Raw genomic sequence first — 21,881 nt, 5'->3', positions numbered from 1 at the left:
AGATTTTGGAAACCCTCTTCAAAGCTCAAGTCTTAATTCAAGTTTCTCAGAGCCGACTAAGGTATGTAGAACTTCCATCCACATGTGGGAATCTCTACGCTCTTCCCCATGTTCCGTTTCGATATCCATGAAGTTCAAACCCTAGGGCATTAAACCCAACATATTGGTAGCCCGTAGTTATGTATTTATGTATAGGAATTTTGTATCTATATTCGTTATTGTATTCCTAATCTTCCATTATAGTTATTAGGAACCCTAGCTTAATCCATGAATCATGAATTCTTCCTCATGTGTTCTCATTATGTTTATATGAAATTTTATGATTTTATGTAGCAAGTTACAAGCATGTTTTCAAGCAAGTTAAAAGCTACGACTCTATCAGAGTGACCTAAGGTCGGTAACCTCCGATTTATATTATGAAGCAATCATCATCGCTATATCTCACCTTGAAGGAACAATTATTATCGGAGAGATCAACAATGAATAAAATCGTGATAATCAAAGAGTAAGCTCTCAATAATATCATAATAGCATTAAAATCATAAGCTTTGGAATTTCTAGAATTAAATTCATCATCATCATGTTCATCATAGAAAAACATCTCATCTTTAGTATCATAAAGGCTTTTAAGAATCACGAGCTTCTAACTTTTGGAAGTAAGAAGGTTATGAAAACATATATGGAATCACAACCTGGGAATCATGCCTTTTGAACAAAATCATAGGTACGAGATCAACATCAACAATTCTAATAAAAAAAAAAAATCTTGGAAACCCGGCTCGGTAATCTCATATGACATTAAAACAATAACTTTGGAATCTCCAGAAATAGGATGATCATAATCCTCATCATGGTCCTTATAGAGAACATTCGTCTTTATCATCATAAGGATTTTGAGAACCATGAACCGCTAGTATTTTCGTAAATAAGGTGTTATGGAAGGCGTGTATGCGTTATAGAAAAGAATAATCATGCCTTTAAAAAGAAGTTATGAATAGCCTTAACATACCCGGAAGATAATTCTCTCGACTTCCAACTTACTTCCTTTCTTGAAATTCACTTAAGATAATTCGTAGCCTCATAACTACATAAGCCACCCATTCACACTATTGAAACATTGTGCTCATCATCATTTCGTCTTAAACTCTTTAATTTAAATCCATTTAGAATCCCGAAATTAGAAAAGACATCTCCCCGTTATATACTTAGAACTCGAAATCACAATCCAATAACCAACAACAACAATAACAATACCAACATCACAACAACATTATCAACACCAATGGCTCCATAAAACATCCCACACGATGTTTTCCAAGTTTCTACTATCCAACTTATTATACGACTATTTAATAACTTTTTCTCCGTAAATAAATCAAATTAATATTAATAAAGAGAGATTCATACCTTATTCTTTCTAGAGCAGCAATATCTTCAACATTACTTTGAATCAAAGCCAATTCAATGCAAGACAAAACTATAATCGTGACTACACGTTGTCGGACCTCGATTAATACTCCGTAACTTAAAATCTCTCAAAATCCTAGCTTTTATGTTATATATGCTCTACATGTGGCTGAATTTCCTAGAGCATTTGGGAAATTTTGTGAAGAAAATGGGGTTTTGCCCCTTATATAGGGTGCCAGTCGACATCACCTAACGTGTCAGAAGCCTTGCTATGTAGCTTGTGCACCAGCTACACCTAAGTTGTAACGTCCATAATTCTCTATTCCGACATCGTATCGATGAGCGGTTTGTTGCCTTGGAAAGTAGACTCGGCAAATTTTATTTTAAGCTTTTGAAACAGCTTAAAACTCCCCATATAATTGGAGATATGCCCCCTCCAAAATTGACCCAAAATTCTGTCCTTAATTCTGCCAACTTGTTCCAAATTTTCGACAAACTTATTTTCGTTGATTTGCTTGGTCCCAAAATCTTCCGAAACTCTGATTACATGATATTTATTACTAATCATACTTGATAATGGTCATGTCCTTTGGTTCCAAGGCTGTCCTTCCCAGTTACAACTTACAAGATCATAATTCATCCTTTACTTAAACCATATACTTAATAATGTTTCGTCCTCACACTCCAAAGTTGTTTTACCTAGCCATAACTCGACATACTAACATTCAAATTTAACCAGTGCTTCTTCGAAGTACGGGGTGTAACACTGAAAGTGCGGGGTGTAACACTAAGTCACGCAATGACAAATTGGACCTGCATCTAACTTTGGTCTTTCTTCGTTTTTTCCACTTTCTTTTTATCTCTTTAATTTATTCTTTTTCGTTTTTGAATATTTGACAAGAATACATATATAGTAAAAATTCTTACGTAATTTGAATGATTTAGTTAGTGTATACATGGCAAAATACAACTTGAAACGTGTCGGAATAATACTGGAACACATGGCAATGGAAGATGGAACGTTGAGAAAAGTGGCATTGAATGCGAGTAGGAAGCCTCCGCGAAGGAAATAGAACCGACTAATTAATAGCGGAGTAATGTTACAAGACCGAACCAGATATGAAGCAGATGCTGCGATTCAGTATTAAAGCAATATTCATTGCCCATTATTGTCCATTATTAGGATTAAATTACTGGTTTAAGAGTTCATGCACTTGTACTATAAAAGGAGCTTAACGACCCTGAAAAAAGAGGATCGAAGAACACTGATTATATAATATTCTTACAAGCTTAGCTATTTATATAATAGCTTTTGCTCCGGAATACTATATTTGTTCTTAGAAGTCTAGTCATTTGACTGTTCCACCAGAGGAAGCCCACCAAAGGATTTGCTGTGAGGATCAACCAAGCTCAGGCTCAATTGCTTTATTATTATTTATTTTAGTCACTCAATTTGTCTACTATCACATTAATTTCTATAAATAAGTTTTATTTCGTTACTTATAACAAATCAAATCACGTATCCTTCAAACCCCAGAACAAATTTAAATGTTCTCTATTTTTTTGGGTAAACAGTTTGGGGCCCACTGTGGGGCTAAGGATAATAGTGATATTGTTTCGTTGCTCTAACCATTAAACTTACAATTCTTAATTTCTTGTCATCAGATAAGTCTTGAAAGATGACGAATACTAGAAATCAAGCCGATGGAGTGTTGAACTATTCAAACACTCAGGGAAGAAATCAAGCCGAAGAAGATGACCCTATGAGGAGCGGATTTTGGAATCGCCTCATGGATCCAAGCACACTAGAGATGACAACATTCCTAGCGATGACCACGAAGGAGAAGCAGTTGCAAAAGCAGATCTGGGAATAATGAAAATACTGGATTTATTGGAAAAACAGTAGAAAGCCATTACGGATTGGCAAGCAGGGAAAAGAAATGTTGATCCGCCTAATGCGGAGGCAGCACACGAAGAAAGCAGTGGAGAAGCCCGAGGCAATGTTGCGGCACCTGAGGTGATGCAGTACTTGGAGGCTCTTTCCAACCGGTTAGAGAAAAATGACAAAGAATTGAACAGCCGGTTGGATCAGAGTGAGAAAGAGTTCAAGGCATTCAATTCTCGGATAGATCAGTTTCCGGAAGCCCCGCCAGTGTTAAAGGGACTGGATTCGAAAAGATATATGCAGCTGCCATTCCCACCAAGTGCAGCCCCTAAACTCATTCCAAAAAGGTTTAAGATGTCGGATCTGCCCAAATACAATGGGACTACAGATCCTCAGGAGCACGTGACTTGATACACGTGTGCTGTCAAAGTAAATGATATAGGGAGCATTCCATTCACTCTTTGGAGATGCTTGCGGATGCCTTTATCAAGGCACATGCTAGAGCGAAAAAGGTGTCTGATATATTTAAAATTGCTCAAGGAGATAATGAGTTGCTCAGAGAATTCGTTATCTGGTTTCAAAAGGAGTGCATGCTGCTTCCTGCCGTTCCGGACGAATAGGCAGCAGAGGCATTTGCCAAAGGGTTAAACCCAAGGAGTTCGAGTGCTTCGCTAAAGTTGAAGGAAAACCTATTGGAATTGTCACGACCCAAGCCGATGTGTCATGATGAGTGCCTGACCCCCAATGACTAGACACCCCTACACTTGTTTAACTATCACATAACAATAGGGTGGCCAATATCTGACTCATATCCCACTGTATATATGTATATATATATGCAAAAATACCGAAGTAACAGTGCAAGCCGACTAGGCTGCTATATATGCTGCACACAAAAAGAATGAGAGTCGGCAAGGCTACATCATGTACCAACTACGTACAACTGTCTACAGACCTCTAATGGAACGGAAAGCTGTAGAAAGACGGGACAGGGCCCTGCCTTACCCATATACATGTATATACATCTCAAAATAACATACCAAAATGGACCGCAGCTCCGGATCAAGTGGAGCACTCCGACTACAGCTGAGGGGAAGTCCTACTGAGCTGGATCGTCTCTCTATCTACCTGAACCTGCGGGCATGAACGCAGCTCCCCCTAGCTATAGGAGAGTCAGTACGGATAATGTACCGAGTATGTAAGGCATAAGAATAACAAGTACATAAAAGTCATAAGAGACATCTGAAACATGAAAGCAAATCTCAATAACTGAATGCATCTATATCCAACAGCTGAGAAGATCTAGAACTTTGTATAACTGAAACTACCTCTAAGGGCGCATGATATACATAGGTCATAATATAACTGATAGTGTTGTGGAACGTACAGCCCGATCCATATATCATATAATAGTGCCGAGGAGCGTACGACTAGATCCATATATTATATAATAGTGCCGAGGAGCGTACGACTAGATCCATATATTATATAATATATAATATATTATGTATACCTATTATATGATACCGTTCGTGTACAAGGTCCAGACCCTCGAACTTGTCCCCGAGGTAAGGAGTAATTCTTTATCGACCTCGGGGATCATGGCCGGTGTGAAGCCGGCCACGAAGTCCGCCAGTATTTGGGTTTTGATAGCAGTTCGGGGTCTATATTCAATATCATACCTGCTAATCTCGACAACCCGTTTTGTTAATGGGCCTGAGAGTTCGAGTTTATGCATGACATTCCTTAAGGGGTATAATGTTACGACGCATATAAGATGACATTGAAAGTAAGGCTTTAATTTTCTAGATGCACTCACTAAAGCCAATGCTAGTTTTTCTAAGTGTGGGTATCGGGTTTTCGCGTCACCTAAGGTCCTGCTTACATAATAAACTGGGTATTGCATACCTTTTTCTTCTCGAACCAGGACTCCACTTATCGCTATCTCGGACACCGCCAAGTATAGATACAACTGCTCATTTGCCTTTGGTGTGCAGTAAAGGTGGGCTCGATAAGTACTTCTTAAGTCCTGTTAAAGCCTTCTGACACTCGAGGGTCCAGGAGAAGTCGGTCTTTTTCTTCAGCAATGAGAAAAATTGATGACTTTTGTCCGAGGATCTGGAGATGAATCGGCTAAGGGCAGCTATCCGCCCGGTCAACCTCTGCACCCTTTTGACGTCGTTTATCATGGTGATATCTTCAATTGCCTTTATCTTGTCTGGTTTGATCTCGATCCCTCGATTCGATACCATGAATCCGAGAAACTTACCCGATCCGACATCGAAGGCACATTTTTTCGGGTTCAGCTTCATGTTGTATTTCCTTAGTATGTCGAAAGTTTCCTGCAAATACTTTAAATGGTCCACTGCTCGCAGGGACTTTACAACCATGTCATTTATATAAACTTCCATTGATTTTCCTATTTGGTGTTCGAACATGCGGTTGACCAGCTGTTGATAGGTGGCTCTGGCATTTTTTTAAGCCGAAGGGCATTACATTATAACAATATGTGCCGAACCTAGTCACAAAAGAGATTTTTTCTGTCCCCTGGGTCCATCTGTATTTGATTGTACCCGGAATAGGCATCGAGGAAACTCAGTGTCTCGTGGCTCGCCGTAGCATCGATCATACGATCGATGTTGGGCAAAGGAAACGAATCATTCGGGCATGCCTTATTTAAATCTTTGTAGTCTATGCACATTTTAAATTTGTTTCCCTTTTTAGATACTACTATAACATTAGCTAACCAGTCCGGGTATTTAACCTCTTGAATGGATCCTATTTTAAGGAGTTTAGATACCTCGTCCTTGACGAACGCATGGTTGACCTCGGGCTGCGGCCTTCTCTTTTGTTTAACTAGAGGGGAATTTGGGTCCAGACTCAGCTTGTGCGTTGTCACCTCCGGTGGGATACCTGTCATGTCTAAATGGGACCAGGAAAAACAATCGGAGTTATTTTTAAGAAATTCAATAAAAAATTTCCTGAGCTCGGGGGTCAACCCCGTGCCCAGGTATACCTTCCTGTCAAGTAGATTAACGAACATTATGATTTGCTCAAGTTCTTCGACCGTGGATTTAGTGGTATCTGAATCATCGGGTACTACGAAAGACCTCGGGACTCCAAAGTCGATTTCTTCATCTAGCGTGTTCCTATCCCAATCTTTCGAGGACACCAGGATCGGAACCTGTGATTGCTATTTGGCTTCTTCCCCTCTGTTCGACTTTCCGTCCTTCAATACTGGAGCCTTGGCCGCCACACCTAGGGGTGGGCGTTCGATTTTTCGGTTCGGCTTTACCAAACTTCGGTTTGGCTATTTCGGGTTCGGTTTTTTTTAAGGTGGACACCGAACATCGAACCCAACTAGTTCGGTTCGGTTCTTTCGGTTTCGATTTTTAAAAGTTCGATTCGGTTTGGTTTCAATTTTTTCAATTCGGTTTTTTTGATATAATATTAGAAGAGATTCCATTGACACTAATTTATATTCTCAAAAGCAATAAAACATAAAACTGATAAATTAAAATCAAAATCAAACAAACAGGATACACAAGAACAGAAAACTATAATCATGACATAGGATTAGTAGGTGTTATATACATACCGTAAGAATAATTAAGAAAACACATAAAGGACATACATTAATCCTAAAGAGACATCCTAGTTACCTTTCTTTGTTAAGGATATTTGATTTTTTTCAATTCAAGTGAAAAATTAGGGATACAAATGCAAAAGAGGACTTATTACAATTGGTTTTTTTTGCTTTAAATTTAATGGGCCTGGACTATTTTAATTTTTTTTTGGGTATTGTATTAAATTTCGGTGCGCGTTCAATTTTTCTATTCGATTTTATCAAACTTCAGTTCGGCTATTTCGGTTTTGATTTTTTTACGGTGGACACCAAACACCGAACCAAAATAGTTCGGTTCGGTTCGGTTTGTTGAAGTTTCGGTTCGGTTCGGTTCGATTTTTTGATTTTCGGTATTTTTGCCCAGCCCTAGCCGCAACCGCTTCTTCGATAGCGAACATTTTCTTTGCAGCTTGCTGCTCACCATGAACGGTTTTGATCCCTTCCGGGGTCGGGAACTTTAACGCTTGGGGCAGAGTTGAGGGCACTGCTCTCATATTTTGAATCCATGGTCTTCCACATAATGCATTGTTTCCCATGTCTCCCTCTATCACATAAAATTTAGTCTGTTGCATGGTTCCAGCTGTGTTGATCGGTAAAGTGATCTCACCCTTAGTCGTTTTGCATGCCATGTTAAATCCGTTGAGGACTCGGACACACAGTACGAACGGTCTAGTAGTAAATTTGCTCAATGACTCTCCATCGGATGATATTAGCCGAGCTACCTGGATCAACTAGCGTACGTTTATTTCTAAATTTATTAACGAGGACAGATATTACCAATGCATCGTTGTGGGGCTGAACGATGCCTTCTATATCCTCATCATTGAACGAGATAGGATCGTCGGGGTCATAACTCTGGATACGCTTTTCTCTCGTTATGAAAATTTTGGTGCGTTTCATTACCGGCCCTTGGGGAATGTCCGCTCCCCCCATAATCATGTGGATCACCTGGTGAAGCTCTTCCTGTCTATCTTTCTTGTTGGCATTTACGTTCTTGAAATGAGTTTTGGCCCATTCACTTAGGAATTCTCGAAGATGACCTAGATTAAACAGACGAGCGACTTCCTCTCTTAACTGTCGACAGTCTTCGGTTCGATGACCGTGGGTGTGATGGTACTTGCAAATCAGGCTCTTATCCCATTTTTTCGGGTCGGACTGAATTGGCCTCGGATGCCTTGTTTCTCTGTTGTGGATGACGGCTGCTGCTATGGTCGCCACATCGACGCAGAAATTATACTCGCACAATCTCGAGGCTTCTTTACTTCCCGATGATCTGTCGATAGCATTCCTGTTTGTCACGCCCCGAACCATGGCCTGGGCGTAACACAGCACTCGGGCCTTGCTTGCATGTGTCCGAGCGAACCTCATGGCTTGCTTGTCAACATGGGCATCACGACAATATAATCTATATGATGCAATTTAAATGAATCATGAAAATATAATTTGCGGAATAAAGTCTTGAAATTATCTCATAGCATGAAAATTCGTGAAAACGTCATAGTCTGCAAACATGAAAGCATAACTGACTCTGTGAACTAATATCTGTCTATGAAACCTCTAAAACATGTATGAATACTAACTACCAGGACATAGCCCTGGACTACCATAAACTGCATACTAATACAGACTCCATGTTGAACCCCGAAAGGAGTGGGGCTCACCAATAAGCTAATAACTGAGGTGATCCTACCGCCTTGTGTGTATGCTCCCGAAAATCGGTATCGTACCGTGAAGTGCGTGCCCGGGCAAAAGGGACGTTAGTACATGGTGAATAGTACTAGTATGTAAAACTTCTTCGAAATGAAGAACATGGCACAACATAGGCATAGGACATGAACTGAAACTGAATGTAACTTGAAAATGAGTATGAAACGTGAGTAAAGTCTGAAAATAGTAAATCAATGGAAATACATGTTTATAAAACTGTTTGTAACGTGGAGAATGCTATAGTATAACCGACAACATGATCTGGTACTTGCGTCCTACCAGTAGAACACTCACACCTTGCCAGGGATATGAGATTTAAGTAATAATAAGCATGTAAGGATCCAAACTGCATAATGAAGGTGTTGTCTCCTTGTCGACAACCCTTATCCTACGGTGGCTACGTAGTTTAAAAGCTATCTCGAGCCTTCTCGGTTAACTAAGCAATCCCAAAAATATGAACATGATATAGTTGGCTAAGAAGCCCATGATTTTCGTCAAATAACTTGTAAATAACTTGTAATCATGATTTCACGAAATAACTTATAACATGGTTTCATGAAATATCTTGTAATATGTTTTCATGAGATAACTTGTCGTAGTCTTGCAAACATGTTCTTGATTCATGAGTAATAACGGCTCTCATGCATGCTTTATATTTATATATATATATATATATATATATATATATATATATATATATATATAATCGGCCGGGCATGACACGTAGATGTGCACACCACTGCAGTGAACATGTTATGATATTACCCCGGATGCGAGCTAATGATGATAATACCGAGCCTTAATAACCGGGCATGATACTATATATATGACACCGAGCCTTAATGGCCGGGCATGATAATACTATATATGACACCGAGCCTTAATGGCCGGGCATGGTACAATGTATATGTATAGAAATGTTTTTTTAAAGGCTAAGCATGCATGACATCTGCCTTATGAGTCATCCAGATGTAGAGGTTATCTCTCTTATTCCATGTTACCTTCCATATCTATATTATGTTGTTATTCATGCCTTACATACTCAGTACATTATTCGTATCGACGTCCCTTCTTGTGTACGCTCGCGCTCGTACTCGGGCAGTAGGCGGAGATGGATCGCACCCGTAGGTGTTCTATCACGGATTCTCGCGAGCACTCCACTTACGTGGTGCAGTCTATTTGGTATTGTCCTTATGATCATTGTATTCTATGTAGAGGCTCGTAGACGCGTGTGTACGGTTAGATATTTTATACCGCACCGGTTCATATTGTTGTATAATATTTTGGTGGCCTTGTCGGCCTTATTTTGAGCTCTTGATACTTTACTGTTAGCCTTGCCGGCTTTATGATATACGTTATGTTGTGGCGACCTTGTCGGTCCGCATATGAACATATTTGCTGAATGATCGGATATTCCTATGTTGGGTCTTTTCTGCGTGCAGGTGTTCTTTGAGTTATGGTTTATAATGTTCAAAGTAACGGATAAGTCGTGGTTCCTACCACGGTCGAGCCCTCGTCATACTCCCCGATGTGGTGTGATACTTAGACGTTTTCTTAATTAAGGATCATTCTTACGTTTTCTTAATTAAGGATCATTCTTTTTACTTTGAACTTAACATATATACATTGTCAATATACAAATATTTTGTTATATCCTCCATTTCGTACATTGGGACAATCCGGGTCAACTATGGTAAGTTAGGGACAAAACCATTCCGGGATATGAAGTCGAGACTTTTGACCTTCGATTTCGTTTTAAGACCTAATTTGTTCATGAATTTGTTGGCATGGAACAACTAGGAAAATTTGGGACCAAAAGTGGAATAATGGAAAGTTGGGAATTATTGAATTTTGGCCGTATTGGCCATGTGGTGTGGAGATGGTCCCACACATTTTTGTGGCCAAATTTGATTGGTCCAACACATGTGTGGGCCATGGACACATGTATGAATCATTTAGGAGCATAAAAGATGATCACCAAGTTATCTTTCCTCATTTCTACATTTAGAAAAAAAAGAGAAGTTGAAGAACAACAAGCTTGAACCTCTCGGCCAAGCACCCCCAAATTTCAAGTCCAAAACAAGCCATCCCAAAATTATTTCTTTGATTCCAATCCACTAATTGAAGGTCTCTAAGTAACGTGAGAGTGTTGTTGGAGCGAACAAACTATCCGTTTGGTCAATCACAAACCCTAGCCTAATTGTGAAGTTGAAGAAGAAAGGTAAGATTTAATCTTGTTTTATGTGTTATGAATGGTGTATGCATGTTGTAGTATGTTAAAATGGAGGAAATTCATGAAATAGGGCATGTTGAAGTTGAGGTTGTGTGTGTAGTGCATGGCTGTGTAAGTGTGTGTGTGTTGTGTTGTGTTGAAGCAATGAATTAGAGTCTAGTTAGCATGTTGTGATTGTTGTAGAGTGGAGAAATGAATGAAAAATCATAAAGATGGTAAGTTGGGGTGGTGGCCGAATGTGGCCACCCTTGTGTAAATGTGAATGAATTAACTCTATTTGGAATTTGATTGTTGTCGTTGTGAATTCTATGTTGACGATAAGAGTTTAATGACTCAAATTGATATTGTAAGTGTTGCGGGCTGATTTTGAGGTTATTGTGCATTTGATGTAAATTGTATAATTATGAGGATGACATTGTTAGAGTGTGAATTGTTGGTGCAAAGTATGATTCGGAAGTTGAGAATGTGTTATGGATGTTGTTCACGGGTTTGGGGCAATTTCGGGTGAATTGGAGTATTTATTGGAAGGTTGAAATGTTGTGTGAATTGTTTACAATGTTCTTGAATATTGTTGGCATGGGTTCGGGTTGGTATTGGAATGTATGAGCGTTGATGTTGGCTTGAATGTAAGCCGTTGAATATATAATGAATGTTGTTGGATTATGTAGAAAGAGTATTTAATGCTAGAATGCGTTTTAAATTGATTATTGATGTTGCTAGCTTGGTTGTTGGTGTTGTTGTTGATGAATTTGGCCGAGTGAATTCTCGGGGTTGTGCATTTACTGTGGGAAATGCTGCCCAAATTTCTGTGGAATTTAGTATTCGTGTGGAAATGAACTCCAAAATGTCTATAGTAACGTTGGTATTTAATGATATTGTGTAGATTTTGGAGAGCCCGAGGTTTGAGTTTGGAGTGACTTGGAGAGCGGACGAGGTATGTAAAGCTTACCTTTCCTTCTTTTGGCATGTCTTAGATATGGCTAAGTTATGATATGTTATGAGCTTCGGAGGTAATTCTATTCTTAAAGTCCGAGCATGTTTACGATGCTTATTTGCTTCTTGATGTTGGCATCCTTATATGGACAAGCTATGGTTTATATGTCTTTGTATGATTGGTTTTCAAACGTTGCATAAACAGTTTTGTTTCCAAAAGAGTTTTATAACTACGAACGTCCGTAACTTTCACAGACAGAACCGGATGGCTTTGATATGCTCGTAATTGGTTGTATGACGTATAATGACTATGATTTCCATAGGCGGGCCCGGATTGGGTTGACGCTCGTCCGTGGGTCCCGCGACTTTTCTTTGTATAGTGCTAACGACTTATTGAAGAGAACTTAATATGACTACCTTTCCGACCCCCGAGTATGATTATATATTTATCGATTGAGTCTGAAATAAGGATTTTATGTAAGTGATTTTGATACGTAACTACGGTTTCTGAAGTTCGGTTTGATATGTTCCCGAGTGACGTTCGGAAGAAAATCTGATTTGACTACTGTTTTGGCCTATAAATGATGGTTCGTTTTGATTAACCTATTAAGTCTTTGAAAATGTTTTAAACTGTATTTGGCTACTTATGATTTTTCTCGTGCATTCTGTTGTTACATTTTTCGCCGAGTCCCGGGCCGGTATGTGATGTGATGTTGCCACTGGATTCTTGACCGCGGTATGTGATGTGATGTTGCGGCACCGGATTTGATGTTGTGCCATTTGGATTCTTGACCGCGGATATGTGTATGTGTGATATTGACCGCCGGGTACTTGACCGCGGTACGTGTATGTGATGTGCCGCTGGGTACTTGACCGCGGTATGTGTATGTGTGATATTGACCGCTGGGTACTTGACCGCGGTATGTGTATGTGTGATATTGACCGCTGGGTACTTGACCGCGGTATGTGTATATGTGACATTGGCCGCTGGGTACTTGACCGCGGTATGTGTATACGTGATTATGATCAGTCGGTTAATGTCAGCTCATATAAAATGTTTGATTGTCCGTATATATGAGACAGAGACGTTTTACAAAAGAAAGCTAAGCATTTTGGCATCTGGATATGCACTTATTTTCTGTACTTCTGTTTCGATTATGACTCAGATTTGTTCACTGTATCTTCTGCTTTGCATACTCAGTACATATTCCGTACTGACCCCCTTTCTTCGGGGGCTGCGTTTCATGCCGCGCAGGTACGTACGCACGGTTCGGTGATCCACCGCCTAGGACACCTTTTTCGTTGTTTGGCGTGCTCCCCTTATTCCGAGCCCACATTTTGGTATATATTCGATTCGTTGCATATGTATATGTTTATTCGGGGGTACGGCGGGGCCCCGTCCCGTCATATGATTCGTTGTTCCGCGAGGGGTCCGTAGACATAGATGTGGTTATGTACGGTTTTGCTCGGACGCGTTGTGTGCGCGTGTTTGGGCGGCCCATCCGCGCGTGGCGCCTTATCGGGCCGCGTGTATGTATGCTTTGATACGTTATGTATATTACAACGACCTTGCGCGCTTCGTGCGTATATATATGTTTGTATGCGTCGGTTTGGAGCCACGTTTGATATTTGTATATGTATGAGTCGTTTGTATGCCGAATCTGGTTAATGAGCGCGTATGGGTGCCCAGTTCGAGCACTAGTCACGGCCTACGGGGTTGGGTCGTGACATATTTTTTATATTATAGGTCATTCAAAATATATCTATGGATAAGTCTTTATAAAAATTGATTTTACATGATCTTAAAGTAAGAAAAATTACATATTAATATAAGAAATAAAAGTGATCTGATATAACTTACTTTTAGTAAAACAAAAATAATAGACTGATGTCTATCCATATAATTATAACGTCAGTGACATAGTTCCAAGTGACGTTTTAATGTATACTATTAGTAGAAGAAAGGACCATCAAAGGATGTGGTGCAACGGATGAGGTTGCTCCTCCCTTAATCAGAGGTCTTGGGTTCGAGCCCTGGGTATGGAAAAATCCTTGGTAGGGAGCCCCCCCCGAATGGAGCCCTATGCAGCGCGAATCCGGATATAGTTGGGCTCCAATATGGGTACCAGATATTGGGTGGGAAACAAAAAAAAAAATTAATGGAAGAAAGGGACATACACTTTTCTAGATAGTATAATGTAATGTTTAACAAAACAAGACGTTTTTCCAAAGAGCTAAAGCTAACCTATTTATATTCTACGTGCGACTCAAGACTTTTACCAAGCCAATTCAATATATGATGAGTAAATTCACAAAGAAGCTAGCAAAACAATCTTTTATCAATTAAAATATGAATTAAATTCATCATTACAACGATCTTTTATCAATTAAAATATGAATTAAATTCATCATTACAACGATCATTTCATGAAGTTGGTACGTAATAGTTGGTTCACCAGCAATAATATCAAATACTTTTTCTTTTTTACATGAGGCAACAAAGTATTAGAGTCACTCATCAATTCATCATTCATTCACTTCGCAATTCAATCCTGATCAATTTAGTCGAGTTGAGCGCAAACTGATCCAAGCACCACAATTATCCTAAAGAAAAGTGCAACACGTTTTTTGAAAACTAATTATTTCTATCAAAGAATTCTGATAATAACTTGAACAAACATCATTACTTTGGCTTTTTGAAGAATGAGTTTTCAAGAACACCTTTGTAAGGTTTTCTGCAAAAATCTACGTTTGATTTGTTTCTTGTCTTTACGGAACATTTTGCTTTGAGTTCCCGTAACAATTATGCCATTTATGCCTTTATTGAATCAACAAACTTTGATTTTAGTTTTGGAAAAGGTTGTAGAAAACTGTATCAAAGACACCAATATACCTAGAAAAAGCAACCTGGAAAAAAGATAGAAATAATAAGAAATAAGACATGCAGAGCGTCTTTAACAAACATGCATTTTCAAAGGCACTGCATAAACCAAAGTCTTTGCTGCAACTCTTTTGCCTTTTAGGGGAAAATTTTCGGTAGGAGTTGAAGTTATATGCATCGAAGGTCTATAGAGGCGGGATTTAGAATTTAAAGTTTGTGAGTTCTTACAACTACTTCAAATTAATATACAATAAGAACTGGGTTTAAAATAAAATATTTATAGATATTTCAAGTTTCTTATTAGATATACACGGCATGCACAAAAACTACTGAGTTTATGTTAACCCGTAAGACATACTCTACATCTGCCACTGGGGCGTAAATAATACCAACATAATTGAGTCACTTATTAAGTAATTACAAGTAAATTTTTTGATAAACATTAATCTAATAAAAGACAGCAAACTACTCTCAGATGTTAAAGCTCCACATATAGTGCTACAAAAAACATTGTCAATTTATATATAACTTTAATTAATCCTTGAGTAAAATCCCAATGACGAGTATATCTTGACATACACTCTATTGTTCAACCATAATTAATTACTGTAATACACAATTTCCTTGTTTGAGGTACATCTTTTCTTAAAAAGTGATGCTTCCTCTCATGAAACGCAAGCACTGGGGCACCAACAAACTATTGCATGGAATATGTAACTGAACTTCTTCACAATTTCCTTGTACTTATCTGGAAATTGGAACGAGCTGAGCGTCTGGAAATTGCATGGAACTTTCTTCTCCTAGCTAAGGTTATTTATGTTACAACTTCACACACTGAATTCAAGTCGCAGATAGTTCAATATTTACCTGCAGGTTAAAAAAAAAAAAAAAAAAGAAGCAAAAACTCCTAATGGCTGTACAGTCATCCAAATACAGTGATACCATCATGTTTTTAAGCAATGACAGGGACATATCCCCGGGAAAATTTAAACCTCAGAAGAGGTTGCAGTTAGTTTTTAGAGCCATATATTTTGTGTGTTTCTTGACCAAGAAAAAGATTGCTAGAAACACAATAGTCAGTTCTCAGTTGTTGCGCAATCCGTCCTACGTTATCAACATTGAAAGCGTCAATGATCATGAGCAAGAACTCTCTGATGGCATCAACAAAGAAGCACTTGCCAAGTTGGTTAGAGAGAGAGACTTCAATGGCCTCCTTCAATTTGGAGGAGCGCGACGAGTCGTAGAAATTCTTGGATCAGACCTGAAAGCCGGTTTAACAATGCATGAGAATGAACTAAAACAAAGAAAGGAAACTTTTGGTTCCAACATTTATGACAAACCACCAGCCAAGAGTTTCTTGAGTTTTGTGGTTGATGCTTTCAAAGACACCACCATTATCATCCTTCTGGTATGTGCCGTTTTCTCCCTTGGCTTTGGGATTAAACAGCATGGGCCTAAGGAAGGATGGTATGATGGCGGGAGTATCATCGTTGCAGTTGTTCTTGTCCTTGCAGTCTCATCTGTCAGTAACTTCAAACAAAGCAGACAGTTTCTGAAGCTTTCGGATGAAAGCAAGGATATCAAAGTCGAGGTAGTGAGAGACGGACGTAGACAGGAAGTATCAATCTTTGATATTGTTGTTGGTGATGTTGTCTGCCTCAAAATTGGCGATCAGATACCAGCAGATGGACTCTTTTTGGATGGCCACTCACTGCAAGTAGATGAGTCCAGTATGACAGGTGAATATAGACGGACAGACATTTTCAGTATAAACAATAGACATAAATGTGAAAACCCTAAAACAGTAGTATAAGTTTTGAACCTATATTCTAAGGAACTAAGAACTTTGAACTCATTAAATTTATATTTGGATCTACTTCTGCAGGTGAAAGTGATCACGTTCAAATCAACAAGACACAAAACCCATTTTTGGTGTGCGGAACAAAAGTAATGGACGGATATGGACGCATGCTTGTCACATCAGTAGGGAAGAATAATGCATGGGGTCAGATGATGTGCACAGTAACAGATGACAAGAATGAGCAAACGCCACTGCAACATCGGCTAAACAAGCTTACTAAATATATAGGGAACGTTGGTCTGTTGGTGGCTTTTCTTGTTCTAATCACCTTAATGATCCGTTACTTCACGGGGCATTCTGAAAATGACAGTGGTCAGAAGGAGTTCGTAGGAAGCAAAACCAAAGCAGATGATATAATGCATTCCTTGATTCGTATAATTGCTGCAGCAGTAACCATCATAGTGGTTGCAATTCCAGAAGGTTTGCCATTGGCTGTCACGCTAACCTTGGCATATTCTATGAGAAGAATGATGCTTGATAATGCAATGGTCCGTAAGCTATCTGCATGTGAGACAATGGGATCAGCAACTACCATATGCACAGACAAAACTGGCACTCTCACCTTAAACCAGATGCAGGTAATATAACTGGGTTCAACCGAACTTACTAATTTCAATACGAAGCATATATATGTGTGTTGAAATTGAGTACTAAACTTTCAACAAATATTAAATTTTAAACCCATAAGTTTAAATTGCAATGAATTTAACGGTAAGAGCTTAAATGTTAAACTGATCAAATTTAAATTCTGACGCTAAACTGATCAAATTTAAATTCTGACGCCTTTGCAGGTAACTGAATTTTGGTTAGGAACAGAAATGATTACAATGATGACATCACAGATAGCACCTGAAGTTCTTGAATTGCTACAAGGGGCTGCTGGCTTGAATACTACTGGTGATGTTTATACAACACCTTCTGGTCCTCCAGAGATCTCTGGTGGCCCAACTGAGAAAGCGATTCTATCTTGGGCCATGACCAGTTTACTAGTCAACTTTGATGAATTAAAGCAAGAGTATCAGATCCTCCACGTTGAAGTTTTCAATTCACAAAAGAAAAGAAGTGGGGTAATGGTGGCAAAAAAGAATACGGGAAAAGTTCATGCACATTGGAAAGGTGCTGCTGAGATGATTCTAGCTATGTGCTCCACTTATTATGTCAAAAGTGGAAGAGTTTCACCTATAGATCATGAAGAAAGAAAAGAACTTGAGTTGAGAATTAAATATATGGCAAGCAAGAGCTTGCGATGTATTGCATTTGCTTACAAAGAAAGCAATGCAGAAAGTCAAATTCTTGAAGAAACTGAACTAACCTTACTGGGTCTGGTGGGTCTAAAGGACCCATGTCGGCCTGGTGTTAAAGAGGCAGTAGAATCTTGCAGGGCTGCTGGTGTTAGCATCAAAATGATTACTGGGGACAATGTGTTTACAGCCAAAGCAATAGCTTTTGAATGTGGAATACTCCAACCAGGTGAAGACATGAATATTGCAGTTATTGAAGGACCGGCATTCAGGAATTATTCACAAGAAGAGAGAATGGAGATTGTTGAAAAAATACGAGTGATGGCAAGGTCTTCACCGTTTGACAAGCTTTTGATGGTTGAATGCTTGAAGCAGAAAGGCCACGTTGTAGCAGTAACAGGCGATGGAACAAATGATGCTCCTGCACTAAAAGCAGCAGATGTTGGACTTTCCATGGGGATCCAAGGCACAGAAGTCGCAAAGGAGAGCTCCGATATAGTTATCTTGGACGACAATTTCAATACAGTGGTCACGGTCTTGAAGTGGGGTAGGTGCGTGTATAACAACATTCAAAAGTTTATTCAGTTTCAGCTCACAGTAAATGTTGCTGCCCTTGTTATCAACTTTGTCGCTGCTGCTTCATCTGGAGAAGTACCACTGACAGCAGTCCAACTTCTGTGGGTGAATCTCATAATGGATACTCTGGGGGCCTTAGCTTTGGCAACTGAGCGACCCAGTAGTGATCTAATGAACAAGCAACCAGTTGGACGAACTGAACCTCTGATAACTGGTGTGATGTGGAGGAATCTCCTTGCTCAAGCCTTGTACCAAGTAACAGTGCTATTGATCCTGCAGTTCAAAGGAAGTGCCATCTTTCATGTGAATAAGAAGGTAAAAGACACCTTGATCTTCAATACTTTCGTCCTCTGTCAAGTCTTCAATGAGTTCAATGCAAGGAACTTGGAGAAGAAAAACATATTCCATGGAATACTGAAGAACAGACTGTTTGTTGGGATAGTGGGAATGACAATATTTCTCCAGGTAATTATGGTTGAATTCCTGAGGAGGTTTGCTGATACTGAAAGGCTGAACTGGACGCAATGGGCTGCATGCATCGGGATTTCGTCATTGTCATGGCCTATTGGTTGGATTATAAAGTGTGTTCCTGTATCCAAAACAAATGAAAACTTCAACACCTAAAGCAGCAGCAAAAGACATATACGTAGCGCCTTTTTTTCCTGGTCCAATCTTCACATTATACTAAGTTAAATACCTCGTCCTCTTTTTTGTTTTTTAATTTAAGCTTTTCTTTCATTTCTAATTTTACTTTCTTGCAACTTAAATTAATCCACATGACGAGTTGCGGTAAAAGTTACAAGACAGAACGTGTTAGTAAAACTTCCCAAATCTTTTCTCAAAATAAGACTTACGATTTTTTTTGAAAATGTAACATTGGTATGTATTGACTTGATCAGTGCTTAGTTTGCACTGGAACCATATTTACAGCAAAAACGAGAAAGCTGATCCAAAGCTCTGAAAATCTAACAAGAGCCTAGGATTTCAATTATGGATTCAGTCTCCTCAAGGTAAATCTGTTTGCACCAAAAACAAAAAAGTTTGACGCAATTCAGCTTGATCTTTTGTACATCACTACTACTGTCTTCAAAGCACCTTGAATTTCTCTCTTTCCATATTGTCCACCAAATGCAAGCTGGGACAATCCTCCATCTATCTCTGTCTGAGGCTCCTATTCCTGCCTCCTCCCAAATATGGAGTAGATTAGTAATCCTATTTGGCATTACCCAGACAATGCCCCTAAGATTCACAAAGATCCTCCAAAGTGTAATGCCCCTAAGATTCACAAAGATCCTCCAAAGCTGTATTGTGATCCGACAATGTAAAAATAGATGGCTGACTGTCTCACCCTCTTCACCACACAAGTAACATCTGGAACAAAGAGAGATTTTTCTCTTTTTTAGGTTTTCTTGAGTCCGTACTGCTTCCCTTGCCAACAACCATGTGAAACATGCAACTTTATTCCAATTAACAAACTTTATTCCAATTAACAATTGGCTCTAGGGTCCACGCACAATGTAAACTTTCCTAGGCTCAGAACAGTTTTCCATGGATAAAATATAGTGGGACCCAGAAAATTCTTGCAATCCAAAGTTGACAAGAGTTTCTCAAAGTCAAAAACAAGGAACAAATGCTAATGCTTGGGGAGCACACTTGATTTTCCATAGGAGTTTTTAGCTTAAAAAGGAAAAATCACATTAGTTGCTTCCGAAACTTTAGGGAATATGGAAACTAAAAGTAGCTAAAGGTGATTAGCAATTAAAGAGATTTTAGAAAAAGAAAGTTCCATTGAACTATGAAAGACGATCGATAATGTGTTTGCTAAGGAAGTTTGCAATGATAGATAAAAATGTAATATATAGTATTAAGAAGGATGACTGAGATGGAGGGGATGCTACGAGAAAACTAAGTGATAGGATACCTATACATAGGATTTTGCACAAGTGGTGTCGGCTTATTATCAGAACTCTAGCTTGTATGTGGATTTGGGTGGGACTATTATCCAGTTGTACTACTTGTCTCAAATTGATGTTTACTTTGTACTATATCCAAATGGTATCAGTTTAAAAATAGATTATCTTAGACATATATTATTTACATAGATACTAAGTATTTGTGAATTTTTTCAGCGAAGCGCTGTCGCATGACACCCCTTGTAGAAGTGTGTCTCTGCCACCGTCTATAACGTGAAAGAAATGTTCTATATAATAATTAGGCATAATACATAAATAGGCCTTAAAAAACTTGAAACTTGTATACGCGTGTGTGGTGATCCTTCAACTTTAGGATGTGCATTAGGCACCTTCACTTGTATAAAGTTGAACAAGTAAACACAAATGTTAACGTGGCATTGATGTGGCACTGTCGTGGCCCTCCAATATTTATGTGTCACGTCAGTGCCATGTCATCATTTGTGTTTACTTGTTCAACTTTATACAAGTTAAGGTGCCTACTTGTGCACACCCAAAGTCAAGAAGCATTGCACAGGCCAAAGTTTAAGGGCCTATTTATGTATTATGCCTAATAATTATGATACCATTAACCCTTGCGCTCGGTGGCAAGATCCGCCCTTTCAAGGTCTGAAAACCCACCGGGTGCAAACAATTTCGAGGGCCAACTCCTTGCCGAGTGTGCACCCCCGGGCCTATTTATGTATTATGCCTAATAATTATGATACCATCTATGTTATCTACAAATAGATGTTAGACCTCCAAGGCCCGACATATTCACAAGATAAATCTCATACGAAGATGAATGTGTGGTTATACAAAAATTAAACAAGAGAAATCATAAGATCTGACCAAGGCATCAGGCACACATGGATGATTAAAAGAAAAAGAGAAAATTGTCTAAGATTGTTTTGTCATGTTCAACATATACTTCTAGTTAGGTATATATTATGACGATAAAAATTGCTGAAATGAGACGAGGTAGATTTTAAACTCACACAGAGTAACACTTCTTCACCAACAATTCTAGAATGTAAAAACAGATTTAGCTTAGAAAATTTTGATTGGTAGATTTAGCTTAGAACATAGCACATTGGAAGCAAAAGATCTATATAAAGTGTTACCAATTCATTTTGGATAAAGCCTTAGTTATTGTTTTTACACTTATATCAGGTCTTTCATCAATCAAGAGTCTATTAAGGTTGTTTAGAGATTTTTATGTTAGCATGACAAAAATAGTGAGATGAAGAGAACATTTAGGATTAGAGAAATTGGCCCGAATAGAATGGAGCAGATCTTGAGAATTCATACCACCGGCACTAACTAGGCTGGCATAGGAATGTAATTGATTGACTAATTGTGTATAATAAAAATGGAAATTTGTTCCCTTCAACACATTTATCCATTTCAACTCAAAAGCATAAGAGAAAATGCCACTTTACCTCTGCATCAATAATCAAAAAGGATTTTCAAATATATTAGTTTCAATTTCATATCTTTCCACAATGTCGCTTGTAATAGCATTCATATAAAACTGGAGAAAAGGCTCAAAACAGTCCATTGTCTTTGGGTGTGGACTCAAA

General features: G+C 38.8%; 2 protein-coding genes across 3 annotated transcripts in view; both read left to right on the top strand.

Annotated features, from left to right (window-relative positions):
• LOC132063626 (perakine reductase-like) overlaps nucleotides 1-21,881 on the top strand; it is a 79,599-nt gene that overhangs the window by 686 nt on the left and 57,032 nt on the right. The window lies entirely within an intron of this gene.
• Nucleotides 15,344-19,087, top strand: LOC132063625 (putative calcium-transporting ATPase 13, plasma membrane-type). Its single transcript, XM_059456265.1, has 3 exons — nucleotides 15,344-16,410; nucleotides 16,557-17,110; nucleotides 17,324-19,087. Exons 1-3 carry the CDS (start codon nucleotides 15,582-15,584, stop codon nucleotides 18,971-18,973), a joined length of 3,033 nt encoding a protein of 1,010 aa, XP_059312248.1. The 5' UTR covers nucleotides 15,344-15,581; the 3' UTR covers nucleotides 18,974-19,087.

Source organism: Lycium ferocissimum, chromosome 7 (genome assembly GCF_029784015.1).
Source record: "Lycium ferocissimum isolate CSIRO_LF1 chromosome 7, AGI_CSIRO_Lferr_CH_V1, whole genome shotgun sequence".
In the NCBI taxonomy this organism is placed as follows: domain Eukaryota; kingdom Viridiplantae; phylum Streptophyta; class Magnoliopsida; order Solanales; family Solanaceae; genus Lycium; species Lycium ferocissimum.
This window is presented reverse-complemented; position numbering and strand designations above follow the sequence as displayed.

What these genes read in the sequence shown, in the direction of transcription:
- LOC132063625 (XM_059456265.1), top strand. Translation starts at nt 15,582, where the DNA reads ATGGCTGTACAGTCATCCAAATACAGTGATACCATCATGTTTTTAAGC. An exon ending in AGATGAGTCCAGTATGACAG is followed by an intron (nt 16,411 to 16,556) that starts GTGAATATAGAC and finishes CTACTTCTGCAG; the next exon opens with GTGAAAGTGATCACGTTCAA. An exon ending in TCACCTTAAACCAGATGCAG is followed by an intron (nt 17,111 to 17,323) that starts GTAATATAACTG and finishes ACGCCTTTGCAG; the next exon opens with GTAACTGAATTTTGGTTAGG.